The sequence below is a fragment of the Saccoglossus kowalevskii genome, chromosome 1 (assembly GCF_978046115.1).
Source record: "Saccoglossus kowalevskii chromosome 1, keSacKowa6.1, whole genome shotgun sequence".
Classification (NCBI taxonomy): Eukaryota; Metazoa; Hemichordata; class Enteropneusta; family Harrimaniidae; genus Saccoglossus; species Saccoglossus kowalevskii.
In genome coordinates, this window is record NC_140641.1 from 23219109 (window position 1) to 23238259 (window position 19151).

Sequence of the window (19151 nt, forward strand, 5' to 3'; positions counted from 1 at the left end):
TTAATTTTAATGTGTCTCCAATACTCTCACCACATGGGAGTTCTTTCTAAGCTTTCTTTGATTTTATATTTGCTAGTTTGATTTACTAAAAGCATGTGGCAGTGACATAGATTTTGGAAACTTTTCACATACACTGAACTATATTATTATCGTCAGAGATGACAATAATCATAAACCAACTTTAAAACTAATGATTACTATGAATGAAGCCAAACGTGGGATGCAACATTTGAGGAAACAAATTTTGATGAATTGAACTTGGATTTTTTATTCTCATACTATTGATAATGAACACACACATACCAATAAATACTTTGTGTCAGTCTTCAAAAATGTATGCATTTGCAAAGTACATTACCGTTAAATAGTCCAATCACAAAATAATTGCTTGAAAATTATTGGATATTCAAAAGGAATGCTTTAATTTATTTTTATGTAGTGAAAGTGGGCAGACTATAAAATCGTGAAATGTTACCAATGAACCAAAGCTTCTGATTGGTTGTTAACTGAAGTGGTAAGACCCTTGTTTTGATTGGTCCATATATTAATAGCCGAAAAGATAAATTACAGGCCATATGATTTTTACTCTGTGGGTTCTTCCATAAATTGCTTAAGGGTTGCTGTGTCTCTCTGAAGCCTTATTTATTTACAAAATAAAGATGATCTTACGATTGCTTATTTGGTAAAACATCTTTCATTGTTATCAATGTTCCTGAGTCGGTTAAAAGGTTACCATGGAAACAAGCATGTTTGGCTGATTCTGAGTCAATTTTACAAATAAACACTGGAATTTTTCCTTCACTTCTGGTAATGATAGAAATGATATTTTTCAGTTTGAAAGCAATCCCTCCTGTGGTATCATGCATTTTGGATGATGTTGCTATGGGTGCAGTAAACCCTCCATCTTTACTGATGTTAACCCAGGGCAATAATTTGGCATCATCATTGACTGGTGGTTTGTCATAGATTCCTTCAACATCTGTTAAGAAGATGACTCTCTTTGGGTTACATTTTTGACACAAAGTCTGTGGAAAAATCGATAAGAGGAAACAGAAATAATATATTTAAAACATCTGAGGTATAGAACAAAGAGAAACGTGTGTATGACAAGAGTGAGTGTTTTGATGTGAAAATATGTTGTCAACTTATACAAGCAAGATTCAATGAACTACCTACTGTAAAATACTTTATTTTAGCAGGAATTAATTTTCGCTGAAAAGACTTTTTGGGTGTTTTGTATGGAATTTATTTACACCGATTTTTGACGAGTTGAATGTAAAATATAGAAAAAATGATACATTTGCTAGATTTTATTTTCACTGAATCATTCCTTCAGCGAAATTAGCGAAAATTAATTCCAAGTGAAAATAAAGTATTTTAGAGTATATCATGAAATTCATATGTGCTCCATACAGCTAGATGTGGTCACATTTTCTGTATATAAAATTTCCACAGCTTAAGTCTTTATATATAGAAATTGAGAAGATGTAGGTGAATTTCCTTCACTTATGGTATATTCCCACCAGTGTAACCTCTACAGAACTGATTTTGTAGGGATTCTGGGTAAAAATGAAAAAAACCCCAAATCAAGTTGAATTAGCTGGTGGCGTCGGTCTTATAACAAAAATTAAATTGTATGCGACTGTATTCGTATCCATATTTATAGAATGTGAATTTCATTTTATAACTAAATTGCAAATTTCTAACTATAGCAAGATGTTCTTTTAAAGATCGCTATATCAATATATGATTTTTTTGTTGCATCAATGACGTTCTAGTGAATTAGCATAACTAGCTGTTTAACAGCAAATCTGTGTGCATCTGCAGTAGCACATCATATTGGCTTAGAGAGCACACTGATCCCCACTCTAAATGGTATAGCCCAACTAGACTGACTTCTATAATGGAACTGTCCCGACTCAAAATAGTACAGTCTGACTTGACTGACCTCTATATGTTATCCCCAATCAAATTAGTAAAGCCCAACCTAAATGACCTTTATAATGGTATCCCCACTCAAAATATTATGGCTGAACTTGACTGACCTCTATAATGGTATCCCCACTCCAAATATTATGGCTGAACTTGACTGACCTCTATAATGGTATCCCCACTCCAAATATTATGGTTGAACTTGACTGACCTCTATAATGGTATTCCCACTCCAAATATTATGGTTGAACTTGACTGACCTCTATAATGGTATCCCCACTCCAAATAGTATGGCTGAACTTGACTGACCTCTATAATGGTATCCCCACTCCAAATATTATGGCTGAACTTGACTGACCTCTATAATGGTATCCCCACTCCAAATAGTATGACTGAACTTGACTGACCTCTATAATGGTATCCCCACTCCAAATATTATGACTGAACTTGACTGACCTCTATAATGGTATCCCCACTCCAAATATTATGGTTAAACTTGACTGACCTCTATAATGGTATCTCCACTCCAAATATTATGGCTGAACTTGACTGACCTCTATAATGGTATCCCCACTCCAAATATTATGGCTGAATTTGACTGACCTCTATAATGGTATCCCCACTCCAAATAGTATGGCTGAACTTGACTGACCTCTATAATGGTATCCCCACTCCAAATAGTATGGCTGAACTTGACTGACCTCTATAATGGTATCCCCACTCCAAATATTATGGCTGAACTTAACTGACCTCTATAATGGTATCCCCACTCAAAATAGTAAGGTTGAACTTGACTGACCTTTATAATGGTATCCCCACTCCAAATATTATGGCTGAATTTGACTGACCTCTATAATGGTATCCCCACTCAAAATAGTATGGCTGAACTTGACTGACCTCTATAATGGTATCCCCACTCCAAATAGTATGGCTGAACTTGACTGACCTCTATAATGGTATCCCCACTCCAAATATTATGGCTGAACTTAACTGACCTCTATAATGGTATCCCCACTCAAAATAGTATGGTTGAACTTGACTGACCTTTATAATGGTATCCCCACTCCAAATATTATGGCTGAATTTGACTGACCTCTATAATGGTATCCCCACTCAAAATAGTATGGCTGAACTTGACTGACCTCTATAATGGTATCCCCACTCCAAATATTATGGTTGAACTTGACTGACCTCTATAATGGTAACCCCACTCCAAATATTATGACTGAACTTGACTGACCTCTATAATGGTATCCCCACTCCAAATATTATGGTTGAACTTGACTGACCTCTATAATGGTATCTCCACTCCAAATATTATGACTGAACTTGACTGACCTCTATAATGGTATCCCCACTCCAAATAGTATGGCTGAACTTGACTGACGTCTATAATGGTATCCCCACTCCAAATAGTATGGTTGAATTTGACTGACCTCTATAATGGTATCCCCACTCCAAATATTATGGTTGAACTTGACTGACCTCTATAATGGTATCCCCACTCCAAATATTATGGCTGAACTTGACTGACCTTTATAATGGTATCCCCACTCCAAATATTATGGCTGAACTTGACTGACCTCTATAATGGTATCCCCACTCCAAATAGTATGGCTGAACTTGACTGACCTCTATAATGGTATCCCCACTCCAAATAGTATGGCTGAACTTGACTGACCTCTATAATGGTATCCCCACTCCAAATATTATGACTGAACTTGACTGACCTCTATAATGGTATCCCCACTCCAAATATTATGGCTGAACTTGACTGACCTCTATAATGGTATCCCCACTCCAAATAGTATGGCTGAATTTGACTGACCTCTATAATGGTATCCCCACTCCAAATAGTATGGCTGAATTTGACTGACCTCTATAATGGTATCCCCACTCCAAATATTATGGCTGAACTTGACTGACCTCTATAATGGTATCCCCACTCCAAATATTATGGCTGAACTTGACTGACCTCTATAATGGTATCCCACTCCAAATATTATGGCTGAACTTGACTGACCTCTATAATGGTATCCCCACTCCAAATATTATGGCTGAACTTGACTGACCTTTATAATAGTATCCCCACTCCAAATATTATGGCTGAACTTGACTGACCTCTATAATGGTATCCCCACTCCAAATAGTATGGCTGAACTTGACTGACCTCTATAATGGTATCCCCACTCCAAATATTATGGCTGAATTTGACTGACCTCTATAATGGTATCCCCACTCCAAATATTATGGTTGAACTTGACTGACCTCTATAATGGTATCCCCACTCCAAATATTATGGTTGAACTTGACTGACCTCTATAATGGTATCCCCACTCCAAATATTATGACTGAACTTGACTGACCTCTATAATGGTATCCCCACTCCAAATATTATGGTTGAACTTGACTGACCTCTATAATGGTATCCCCACTCCAAATATTATGACTGAACTTGACTGACCTCTATAATGGTATCCCCACTCCAAATATTATGGCTGAATTTGACTGACCTCTATAATGGTATCCCACTCCAAATATTATGGCTGAACTTGACTGACCTCTATAATGGTATCCCCACTCCAAATATTATGGCTGAACTTGACTGACCTCTATAATGGTATCCCCACTCCAAATAGTATGGCTGAACTTGACTGACCTCTATAATGGTATCCCCACTCCAAATATTATGGCTGAACTTGACTGACCTCTATAATGGTATTCCCACTCCAAATAGTATGGCTGAACTTGACTGACCTCTATAATGGTATCCCCACTCCAAATATTATGGCTGAATTTGACTGACCTCTATAATGGTATCCCCACTCCAAATATTATGGTTGAACTTGACTGACCTCTATAATGGTATCCCCACTCCAAATATTATGGCTGAACTTGACTGACCTTTATAATGGTATCCCCACTCCAAATATTATGACTGAACTTGACTGACCTCTATAATGGTATCCCCACTCCAAATATTATGGCTGAATTTGACTGACCTCTATAATGGTATCCCCACTCCAAATATTATGGTTGAACTTGACTGACCTCTATAATGGTATCCCCACTCCAAATATTATGACTGAACTTGACTGACCTCTATAATGGTATCCCCACTCCAAATATTATGGCTGAACTTGACTGACCTCTATAATGGTATCCCCACTCCAAATATTATGGCTGAACTTGACTGACCTCTATAATGGTATCCCCACTCCAAATATTATGGCTGAACTTGACTGACCTCTATAATGGTATCCCCACTCCAAATATTATGGTTGAATTTGACTGACCTCTATAATGGTATCCCCACTCCAAATATTATGGCTGAATTTGACTGACCTCTATAATGGTATCCCCACTCCAAATATTATGGCTGAACTTGACTGACCTCTATAATGGTATCCCCACTCCAAATATTATGGTTGAATTTGACTGACCTCTATAATGGTATCCCCACTCCAAATATTATGGCTGAATTTGACTGACCTCTATAATGGTATCCCCACTCCAAATATTATGACTGAATTTGACTGACCTCTATAATGGTATCCCCACTCCAAATATTATGGCTGAACTTGACTGACCTCTATAATGGTATCCCCACTCCAAATATTATGACTGAACTTGACTGACCTCTATAATGGTATCCCCACTCCAAATAGTATGGTTGAACTTGACTGACCTCTATAATGGTATCCCCACTCCAAATGTTATGACTGAACTTGACTGACCTCTATAATGGTATCCCCACTCCAAATAGTATGGCTGAACTTGACTGACCTCTATAATGGTATCCCCACTCCAAATAGTATGGCTGAACTTGACTGACCTCTATAATGGTATCCCCACTCCAAATATTATGGTTGAACTTGACTGACCTCTATAATGGTATCCCACTCCAAATATTTTGACTGAACTTGACTGACCTCTATAATGGTATCCCCACTCCAAATATTATGGCTGAACTTGACTGACCTCTATAATGGTATCCCCACTCCAAATATTATGACTGAATTTGACTGACCACTATAATGGTATCCCCACTCCAAATATTATGGTTGAACTTGACTGACCTCTATAATGGTATCCCCACTCCAAATAGTATGACTGAATTTGACTGACCTCTATAATGGTATCCCCACTCCAAATATTATGGTTGAACTTGACTGACCTCTATAATGGTATCCCCACTCCAAATATTATGGCTGAACTTGACTGACCTCTATAATGGTATCCCCACTCAAAATAGTATGGTTGAACTTGACTGACCTCTATAATGGTATCCCACTCCAAATATTATGGTTGAACTTGACTGACCTCTATAATGGTATCCCCACTCCAAATATTATGGCTGAACTTGACTGACCTCTATAATGGTATCCCCACTCCAAATATTATGGTTGAACTTGACTGACCTCTATAATGGTATCCCCACTCCAAATATTATGGTTGAATTTGACTGACCTCTATAATGGTATCCCCACTCCAAATAGTATGGCTGAACTTGACTGACCTCTATAATGGTATCCCACTCCAAATATTATGGCTGAATTTGACTGACCTCTATAATGGTATCCCCACTCCAAATATTATGACTGAACTTGACTGACCTCTATAATGGTATCCCCACTCCAAATATTATGGTTGAATTTGACTGACCTCTATAATGGTATCCCCACTCCAAATATTATGGTTGAATTTGACTGACCTCTATAATGGTATCCCCACTCCAAATATTATGGCTGAACTTGACTGACCTCTATAATGGTATCCCCACTCCAAATAGTATGGCTGAACTTGACTGACCTCTATAATGGTATCCCCACTCTAAATATTATGGTTGAATTTGACTGACCTCTATAATGGTATCCCCACTCCAAATATTATGGCTGAACTTGACTGACCTCTATAATGGTATCCCCACTCCAAATATTATGGCTGAACTTGACTGACCTCTATAATGGTATCCCCACTCCAAATATTATGGTTGAACTTGACTGACCTCTATAATGGTATCCCCACTCCAAATATTATGGCTGAACTTGACTGACCTCTATAATGGTATCCCACTCCAAATATTATGGTTGAACTTGACTGACCTCTATAATGGTATCCCCACTCCAAATATTATGGCTGAACTTGACTGACCTCTATAATGGTATCCCCACTCCAAATATTATGGTTGAACTTGACTGACCTCTATAATGGTATCCCCACTCCAAATATTATGGCTGAACTTGACTGACCTCTATAATGGTATCCCCACTCCAAATATTATGGTTGAATTTGACTGACCTCTATAATGGTATCCCCACTCCAAATATTATGGCTGAACTTGACTGACCTCTATAATGGTATCCCACTCCAAATATTATGGTTGAACTTGACTGACCTCTATAATGGTACCCCCACTCCAAATATTATGGCTGAATTTGACTGACCTCTATAATGGTATCCCCACTCCAAATATTATGGTTGAATATGACTGACTCTATAATGGTATCCCCACTCCAAATATTATGGCTGAATTTGACTGACCTCTATAATGGTATCCCCACTCCAAATATTATGGTTGAATTTGACTGACCTCTATAATGGTATCCCCACTCCAAATATTATGGCTGAACTTGACTGACCTCTATAATGGTATCCCCACTCCAAATATTATGGCTGAACTTGACTGACCTCTATAATGGTATCCCCACTCCAAATATTATGGTTGAATTTGACTGACCTCTATAATGGTATCCCCACTCCAAATATTATGGTTGAACTTGACTGACCTCTATAATGGTATCCCCACTCCAAATATTATGACTGAACTTGACTGACCTCTATAATGGTATCCCCACTCCAAATATTATGGTTGAACTTGACTGACCTCTATAATGGTATCCCACTCCAAATATTATGGTTGAATTTGACTGACCTCTATAATGGTATCCCCACTCCAAATAGTATGACTGAATTTGACTGACCTCTATAATGGTATCCCCACTCCAAATATTATGACTGAACTTGACTGACCTCTATAATGGTATCCCCACTCCAAATATTATGGTTGAATTTGACTGACCTCTATAATAGTATCCCACTCCAAATATTATGGTTGAATTTGACTGACCTCTATAATGGTATCCCCACTCCAAATATTATGGCTGAACTTGACTGACCTCTATAATGGTATCCCCACTCCAAATATTATGGCTGAATTTGACTGACCTCTATAATGGTATCCCCACTCCAAATATTATGGCTGAACTTGACTGACCTCTATAATGGTATCCCCACTCCAAATATTATGGCTGAATTTGACTGACCTTTATAATGGTATCCCCACTCCAAATAGTATGGCTGAACTTGACTGACCTCTATAATGGTATTCCCACTCCAAATAGTATGGCTGAACTTGACTGACCTCTATAATGGTATCCCCACTCCAAATAGTATGGCTGAATTTGACTGACCTCTATAATGGTATCCCCACTCCAAATATTATGGCTGAACTTGACTGACCTCTATAATGGTATCCTCACTCCAAATATTATGGCTGAACTTGACTGACCTCTATAATGGTAACCCCACTCCAAATATTATGGCTGAACTTGACTGACCTCTATAATGGTATCCCCACTCCAAATATTATGGCTGAACTTGACTGACCTCTATAATGGTATCCCCACTCCAAATATTATGGCTGAACTTGACTGACCTCTATAATGGTATCTCCACTCAAAATAGTATGGCTGAATTTGACTGACCTCTATAATGGTATCCCCACTCCAAATATTATGGTTGAACTTGACTGACCTCTATAATGGTATCCCCACTCCAAATATTATGACTGAACTTGACTGACCTCTATAATGGTATCCCCACTCCAAATATTATGGCTGAACTTGACTGACCTCTATAATGGTATCTCCACTCAAAATAGTATGGTTGAATTTGACTGACCTCTATAATGGTATCCCCACTCCAAATATTATGGCTGAATTTGACTGACCTCTATAATGGTATCCCCACTCCAAATATTATGGCTGAACTTGACTGACCTCTATAATGGTATCCTCACTCCAAATATTATGGCTGAACTTGACTGACCTCTATAATGGTATCCCCACTCCAAATATTATGGCTGAATTTGACTGACCTCTATAATGGTATCCCCACTCCAAATATTATGGCTGAACTTGACTGACCTCTATAATGGTATCCGCACTCCAAATATTATGGCTGAATTTGACTGACCTCTATAATGGTATCCCCACTCCAAATATTATGGCTGAACTTGACTGACCTCTATAATGGTATCCCCACTCCAAATATTATGGCTGAATTTGACTGACCTTTATAATGGTATCCCCACTCCAAATAGTATGGCTGAACTTGACTGACCTCTATAATGGTATTCCCACTCCAAATAGTATGGCTGAACTTGACTGACCTCTATAATGGTATCCCCACTCCAAATAGTATGGCTGAATTTGACTGACCTCTATAATGGTATCCCCACTCCAAATATTATGGCTGAACTTGACTGACCTCTATAATGGTATCCCCACTCCAAATATTATGGCTGAACTTGACTGACCTCTATAATGGTATCCTCACTCCAAATATTATGGCTGAACTTGACTGACCTCTATAATGGTATCTCCACTCAAAATAGTATGGTTGAATTTGACTGACCTCTATAATGGTATCCCCACTCCAAATATTATGGCTGAACTTGACTGACCTCTATAATGGTATCTCCACTCAAAATAGTATGGCTGAATTTGACTGACCTCTATAATGGTATCCCCACTCCAAATATTATGGCTGAACTTGACTGACCTCTATAATGGTATCCTCACTCCAAATATTATGGCTGAACTTGACTGACCTCTATAATGGTATCCTCACTCCAAATATTATGGCTGAACTTGACTGACCTCTATAATGGTATCTCCACTCAAAATAGTATGGTTGAATTTGACTGACCTCTATAATGGTATCCCCACTCCAAATATTATGGCTGAACTTGACTGACCTCTATAATGGTATCCCCACTCCAAATATTATGGCTGAATTTGACTGACCTCTATAATGGTATCCCCACTCCAAATATTATGGCTGAACTTGACTGACCTCTATAATGGTATCCCCACTCCAAATATTATGGCTGAATTTGACTGACCTCTATAATGGTATCCCCACTCCAAATATTATGGCTGAACTTGACTGACCTCTATAATGGTATCCTCACTCCAAATATTATGGCTGAATTTGACTGACCTCTATAATGGTATCCCCACTCCAAATATTATGGCTGAATTTGACTGACCTCTATAATGGTATCCCCACTCCAAATATTATGGCTGAACTTGACTGACCTCTATAATGGTATCCCCACTCCAAATATTATGGCTGAATTTGACTGACCTCTATAATGGTATCCCCACTCCAAATATTATGGCTGAACTTGACTGACCTCTATAATGGTATCCTCACTCCAAATATTATGGCTGAACTTGACTGACCTCTATAATGGTATCCCCACTCCAAATATTATGGTTGAACTTGACTGACCTCTATAATGGTATCCCCACTCCAAATATTATGGCTGAACTTGACTGACCTCTATAATGGTATCCTCACTCCAAATATTATGGCTGAACTTGACTGACCTCTATAATGGTATCTCCACTCAAAATAGTATGGTTGAATTTGACTGACCTCTATAATGGTATCCCCACTCCAAATATTATGGCTGAATTTGACTGACCTCTATAATGGTATCCCCACTCCAAATATTATGGCTGAACTTGACTGACCTCTATAATGGTATCCCCACTCCAAATATTATGGCTGAATTTGACTGACCTTTATAATGGTATCCCCACTCCAAATAGTATGGCTGAACTTGACTGACCTCTATAATGGTATCCCCACTCCAAATATTATGGCTGAATTTGACTGACCTCTATAATGGTATCCCCACTCCAAATATTATGGCTGAACTTGACTGACCTCTATAATGGTATCCCCACTCCAAATATTATGGCTGAACTTGACTGACCTCTATAATGGTATCCCCACTCCAAATATTATGGTTGAATTTGACTGACCTTTATAATGGTATCCACACTCCAAATATTATGGCTGAACTTGACTGACCTCTATAATGGTATCCCCACTCCAAATATTATGGCTGAACTTGACTGACCTCTATAATGGTATCCCCACTCCAAATATTATGGCTGAACTTGACTGACCTCTATAATGGTATCCCCACTCAAAATAGTATGGTTGAACTTGACTGACCTCTATAATGGTATCCCCACTCCAAATAGTATGGCTGAATTTGTCTGACCTCTATAATGGTAACCCCACTCCAAATATTATGGTTGAACTTGACTGACCTCTATAATGGTATCCCCACTCAAAATAGTATGGTTGAACTTGACTGACCTCTATAATGGTATCCCCACTCCAAATATTATGGCTGAATTTGACTGACCTCTATAATGGTATCCCCACTCAAAATAGTATGGTTGAACTTGACTGACCTCTATAATGGTATCCCACTCCAAATATTATGACTGAACTTGACTGACCTCTATAATGGTATCCCACTCCAAATATTATGGTTGAATTTGACTGACCTCTATAATGGTATCCCCACTCCAAATATTATGGCTGAACTTGACTGACCTCTATAATGGTATCCCCACTCCAAATATTATGGCTGAACTTGACTGACCTCTATAATGGTATCCCCACTCCAAATATTATGGCTGAACTTGACTGACCTTTATAATGGTATCCCCACTCCAAATATTATGGCTGAACTTGACTGACCTCTATAATGGTATCCCCACTCCAAATATTATGGCTGAACTTGACTGACCTCTATAATGGTATCCCCACTCCAAATATTATGGCTGAACTTGACTGACCTCTATAAATGGTATCCCCACTCCAAATATTATGGCTGAACTTGACTGACCTCTATAATGGTATCCCCACTCCAAATATTATGGCTGAACTTGACTGACCTCTATAATGGTATCCCCACTCAAAATATTATGGCTGAACTTGACTGACCTCTATAATGGTATCCCCACTCCAAATATTATGGCTGAACTTGACTGACCTCTATAATGGTATCCCCACTCCAAATATTATGGCTGAACTTGACTGACCTCTATAATGGTATCCGCACTCCAAATATTATGGCTGAACTTGACTGACCTCTATAATGGTATCCCCACTCCAAATATTATGGCTGAACTTGACTGACCTCTATAATGGTATCCCCACTCAAAATAGTATGGTTGAACTTGACTGACCTCTATAATGGTATCCCCACTCAAAATAGTATGGTTGAACTTGACTGACCTCTATAATGGTATCCCCACTCTAAATATTATGGTTGAACTTGACTGACCTCTATAATGGTATCCCCACTCAAAATAGTATGGTTGAACTTGACTGACCTCTATAATGGTATCCCCACTCCAAATATTATGGCTGAACTTGACTGACCTCTATAATGGTATCCCCACTCAAAATAGTATGGTTGAACTTGACTGACCTCTATAATGGTATCCCCACTCCAAATATTATGGTTGAATTTGACTGACCTCTATAATGGTATCCCACTCCAAATATTATGACTGAACTTGACTGACCTCTATAATGGTATCCCACTCCAAATATTATGGCTGAATTTGACTGACCTCTATAATGGTATCCCCACTCCAAATATTATGGTTGAATTTGACTGACCTCTATAATGGTATCCCCACTCCAAATATTATGGCTGAACTTGACTGACCTCTATAATGGTATCCCCACTCCAAATATTATGGCTGAATTTGACTGACCTCTATAATGGTATCCCCACTCCAAATATTATGGCTGAACTTGACTGACCTCTATAATGGTATCCCCACTCCAAATATTATGGCTGAATTTGACTGACCTCTATAATGGTATCCCACTCCAAATATTATGATTGAACTTGACTGACCTCTATAATGGTATCCCACTCCAAATATTATGGTTGAATTTGACTGACCTCTATAATGGTATCCCCACTCCAAATATTATGGCTGAACTTGACTGACCTCTATAATGGTATCCCCACTCAAAATAGTATGGTTGAACTTGACTGACCTCTATAATGGTATCCCCACTCCAAATATTATGGTTGAATTTGACTGACCTCTATAATGGTATCCCCACTCCAAATATTATGGTTGAATTTGACTGACCTCTATAATGGTATCCCCACTCCAAATATTATGACTGAACTTGACTGACCTCTATAATGGTATCCCACTCCAAATATTATGGTTGAATTTGACTGACCTCTATAATGGTATCCCCACTCCAAATATTATGGCTGAACTTGACTGACCTCTATAATGGTATCCCCACTCCAAATATTATGGTTGAATTTGACTGACCTCTATAATGGTATCCCCACTCCAAATATTATGACTGAACTTGACTGACCTCTATAATGGTATCCCACTCCAAATATTATGGTTGAATTTGACTGACCTCTATAATGGTATCCCCACTCCAAATATTATGACTGAACTTGACTGACCTCTATAATGGTATTCCCACTCCAAATATTATGGCTGAACTTGACTGACCTCTATAATGGTATCCCCACTCCAAATATTATGGCTGAACTTGACTGACCTTTATAATGGTATCCCCACTCCAAATATTATGGCTGAACTTGACTGACCTCTATAATGGTATCCCCACTCCAAATATTATGGCTGAACTTGACTGACCTCTATAATGGTATCCCCACTCCAAATATTATGGCTGAATTTGACTGACCTCTATAATGGTATCCCCACTCCAAATATTATGGCTGAACTTGACTGACCTCTATAATGGTATCCCCACTCCAAATATTATGGCTGAATTTGACTGACCTTTATAATGGTATCCCCACTCCAAATAGTATGGCTGAACTTGACTGACCTCTATAATGGTATTCCCACTCCAAATAGTATGGCTGAACTTGACTGACCTCTATAATGGTATCCCCACTCCAAATAGTATGGCTGAATTTGACTGACCTCTATAATGGTATCCCCACTCCAAATATTATGGCTGAACTTGACTGACCTCTATAATGGTATCCTCACTCCAAATATTATGGCTGAACTTGACTGACCTCTATAATGGTATCCCCACTCCAAATATTATGGCTGAACTTGACTGACCTCTATAATGGTATCCCCACTCCAAATATTATGGCTGAACTTGACTGACCTCTATAATGGTATCTCCACTCAAAATAGTATGGCTGAATTTGACTGACCTCTATAATGGTATCCCCACTCCAAATATTATGGTTGAACTTGACTGACCTCTATAATGGTATCCCCACTCCAAATATTATGACTGAACTTGACTGACCTCTATAATGGTATCCCCACTCCAAATATTATGGCTGAACTTGACTGACCTCTATAATGGTATCTCCACTCAAAATAGTATGGTTGAATTTGACTGACCTCTATAATGGTATCCCCACTCCAAATATTATGGCTGAATTTGACTGACCTCTATAATGGTATCCCCACTCCAAATATTATGGCTGAACTTGACTGACCTCTATAATGGTATCCTCACTCCAAATATTATGGCTGAACTTGACTGACCTCTATAATGGTATCCCCACTCCAAATATTATGGCTGAATTTGACTGACCTCTATAATGGTATCCCCACTCCAAATATTATGGCTGAACTTGACTGACCTCTATAATGGTATCCGCACTCCAAATATTATGGCTGAATTTGACTGACCTCTATAATGGTATCCCCACTCCAAATATTATGGCTGAACTTGACTGACCTCTATAATGGTATCCCCACTCCAAATATTATGGCTGAATTTGACTGACCTTTATAATGGTATCCCCACTCCAAATAGTATGGCTGAACTTGACTGACCTCTATAATGGTATTCCCACTCCAAATAGTATGGCTGAACTTGACTGACCTCTATAATGGTATCCCCACTCCAAATAGTATGGCTGAATTTGACTGACCTCTATAATGGTATCCCCACTCCAAATATTATGGCTGAACTTGACTGACCTCTATAATGGTATCCCCACTCCAAATATTATGGCTGAACTTGACTGACCTCTATAATGGTATCCTCACTCCAAATATTATGGCTGAACTTGACTGACCTCTATAATGGTATCTCCACTCAAAATAGTATGGTTGAATTTGACTGACCTCTATAATGGTATCCCCACTCCAAATATTATGGCTGAACTTGACTGACCTCTATAATGGTATCTCCACTCAAAATAGTATGGCTGAATTTGACTGACCTCTATAATGGTATCCCCACTCCAAATATTATGGCTGAACTTGACTGACCTCTATAATGGTATCCTCACTCCAAATATTATGGCTGAACTTGACTGACCTCTATAATGGTATCCTCACTCCAAATATTATGGCTGAACTTGACTGACCTCTATAATGGTATCTCCACTCAAAATAGTATGGTTGAATTTGACTGACCTCTATAATGGTATCCCCACTCCAAATATTATGGCTGAACTTGACTGACCTCTATAATGGTATCCCCACTCCAAATATTATGGCTGAATTTGACTGACCTCTATAATGGTATCCCCACTCCAAATATTATGGCTGAACTTGACTGACCTCTATAATGGTATCCCCACTCCAAATATTATGGCTGAATTTGACTGACCTCTATAATGGTATCCCCACTCCAAATATTATGGCTGAACTTGACTGACCTCTATAATGGTATCCTCACTCCAAATATTATGGCTGAATTTGACTGACCTCTATAATGGTATCCCCACTCCAAATATTATGGCTGAATTTGACTGACCTCTATAATGGTATCCCCACTCCAAATATTATGGCTGAACTTGACTGACCTCTATAATGGTATCCCCACTCCAAATATTATGGCTGAATTTGACTGACCTCTATAATGGTATCCCCACTCCAAATATTATGGCTGAACTTGACTGACCTCTATAATGGTATCCTCACTCCAAATATTATGGCTGAACTTGACTGACCTCTATAATGGTATCCCCACTCCAAATATTATGGTTGAACTTGACTGACCTCTATAATGGTATCCCCACTCCAAATATTATGGCTGAACTTGACTGACCTCTATAATGGTATCCTCACTCCAAATATTATGGCTGAACTTGACTGACCTCTATAATGGTATCTCCACTCAAAATAGTATGGTTGAATTTGACTGACCTCTATAATGGTATCCCCACTCCAAATATTATGGCTGAATTTGACTGACCTCTATAATGGTATCCCCACTCCAAATATTATGGCTGAACTTGACTGACCTCTATAATGGTATCCCCACTCCAAATATTATGGCTGAATTTGACTGACCTTTATAATGGTATCCCCACTCCAAATAGTATGGCTGAACTTGACTGACCTCTATAATGGTATCCCCACTCCAAATATTATGGCTGAATTTGACTGACCTCTATAATGGTATCCCCACTCCAAATATTATGGCTGAACTTGACTGACCTCTATAATGGTATCCCCACTCCAAATATTATGGCTGAACTTGACTGACCTCTATAATGGTATCCCCACTCCAAATATTATGGTTGAATTTGACTGACCTTTATAATGGTATCCACACTCCAAATATTATGGCTGAACTTGACTGACCTCTATAATGGTATCCCCACTCCAAATATTATGGCTGAACTTGACTGACCTCTATAATGGTATCCCCACTCCAAATATTATGGCTGAACTTGACTGACCTCTATAATGGTATCCCCACTCAAAATAGTATGGTTGAACTTGACTGACCTCTATAATGGTATCCCCACTCCAAATAGTATGGCTGAATTTGTCTGACCTCTATAATGGTAACCCCACTCCAAATATTATGGTTGAACTTGACTGACCTCTATAATGGTATCCCCACTCAAAATAGTATGGTTGAACTTGACTGACCTCTATAATGGTATCCCCACTCCAAATATTATGGCTGAATTTGACTGACCTCTATAATGGTATCCCCACTCAAAATAGTATGGTTGAACTTGACTGACCTCTATAATGGTATCCCACTCCAAATATTATGACTGAACTTGACTGACCTCTATAATGGTATCCCACTCCAAATATTATGGTTGAATTTGACTGACCTCTATAATGGTATCCCCACTCCAAATATTATGGCTGAACTTGACTGACCTCTATAATGGTATCCCCACTCCAAATATTATGGCTGAACTTGACTGACCTCTATAATGGTATCCCCACTCCAAATATTATGGCTGAACTTGACTGACCTTTATAATGGTATCCCCACTCCAAATATTATGGCTGAACTTGACTGACCTCTATAATGGTATCCCCACTCCAAATATTATGGCTGAACTTGACTGACCTCTATAATGGTATCCCCACTCCAAATATTATGGCTGAACTTGACTGACCTCTATAAATGGTATCCCCACTCCAAATATTATGGCTGAACTTGACTGACCTCTATAATGGTATCCCCACTCCAAATATTATGGCTGAACTTGACTGACCTCTATAATGGTATCCCCACTCAAAATATTATGGCTGAACTTGACTGACCTCTATAATGGTATCCCCACTCCAAATATTATGGCTGAACTTGACTGACCTCTATAATGGTATCCCCACTCCAAATATTATGGCTGAACTTGACTGACCTCTATAATGGTATCCGCACTCCAAATATTATGGCTGAACTTGACTGACCTCTATAATGGTATCCCCACTCCAAATATTATGGCTGAACTTGACTGACCTCTATAATGGTATCCCCACTCAAAATAGTATGGTTGAACTTGACTGACCTCTATAATGGTATCCCCACTCAAAATAGTATGGTTGAACTTGACTGACCTCTATAATGGTATCCCCACTCTAAATATTATGGTTGAACTTGACTGACCTCTATAATGGTATCCCCACTCAAAATAGTATGGTTGAACTTGACTGACCTCTATAATGGTATCCCCACTCCAAATATTATGGCTGAACTTGACTGACCTCTATAATGGTATCCCCACTCAAAATAGTATGGTTGAACTTGACTGACCTCTATAATGGTATCCCCACTCCAAATATTATGGTTGAATTTGACTGACCTCTATAATGGTATCCCACTCCAAATATTATGACTGAACTTGACTGACCTCTATAATGGTATCCCACTCCAAATATTATGGCTGAATTTGACTGACCTCTATAATGGTATCCCCACTCCAAATATTATGGTTGAATTTGACTGACCTCTATAATGGTATCCCCACTCCAAATATTATGGCTGAACTTGACTGACCTCTATAATGGTATCCCCACTCCAAATATTATGGCTGAATTTGACTGACCTCTATAATGGTATCCCCACTCCAAATATTATGGCTGAACTTGACAGACCTCTATAATGGTATCCCCACTCCAAATATTATGGCTGAATTTGACTGACCTCTATAATGGTATCCCACTCCAAATATTATGACTGAACTTGACTGACCTCTATAATGGTATCCCACTCCAAATATTATGGTTGAATTTGACTGACCTCTATAATGGTATCCCCACTCCAAATATTATGGCTGAACTTGACTGACCTCTATAATGGTATCCCCACTCAAAATAGTATGGTTGAACTTGACTGACCTCTATAATGGTATCCCCACTCCAAATATTATGGTTGAATTTGACTGACCTCTATAATGGTATCCCCACTCCAAATATTATGGTTGAATTTGACTGACCTCTATAATGGTATCCCCACTCCAAATATTATGACTGAACTTGACTGACCTCTATAATGGTATCCCACTCCAAATATTATGGTTGAATTTGACTGACCTCTATAATGGTATCCCCACTCCAAATATTATGGCTGAACTTGACTGACCTCTATAATGGTATCCCCACTCCAAATATTATGGTTGAATTTGACTGACCTCTATAATGGTATCCCCACTCCAAATATTATGACTGAACTTGACTGACCTCTATAATGGTATCCCACTCCAAATATTATGGTTGAATTTGACTGACCTCTATAATGGTATCCCCACTCCAAATATTATGACTGAACTTGACTGACCTCTATAATGGTATTCCCACTCCAAATAT

The 19151-nt window shown here is 38.5% G+C and overlaps 1 protein-coding gene across 1 annotated transcript in view; it reads right to left on the reverse strand.

The window, feature by feature from the left end:
• Positions 1–242: 242 nt before the first annotated feature.
• LOC146750461 (uncharacterized) overlaps positions 243–19151 on the reverse strand; it is a 121200-nt gene continuing 102291 nt past the window's right edge. Inside the window, exon 5 of the mRNA XM_085499841.1 lies at positions 243–1025. Coding sequence (XP_085355967.1) covers positions 666–1025 — 360 coding nt within the window. The 3' untranslated portion in view covers positions 243–665. The remainder of the gene's footprint in view (positions 1026–19151) is intronic.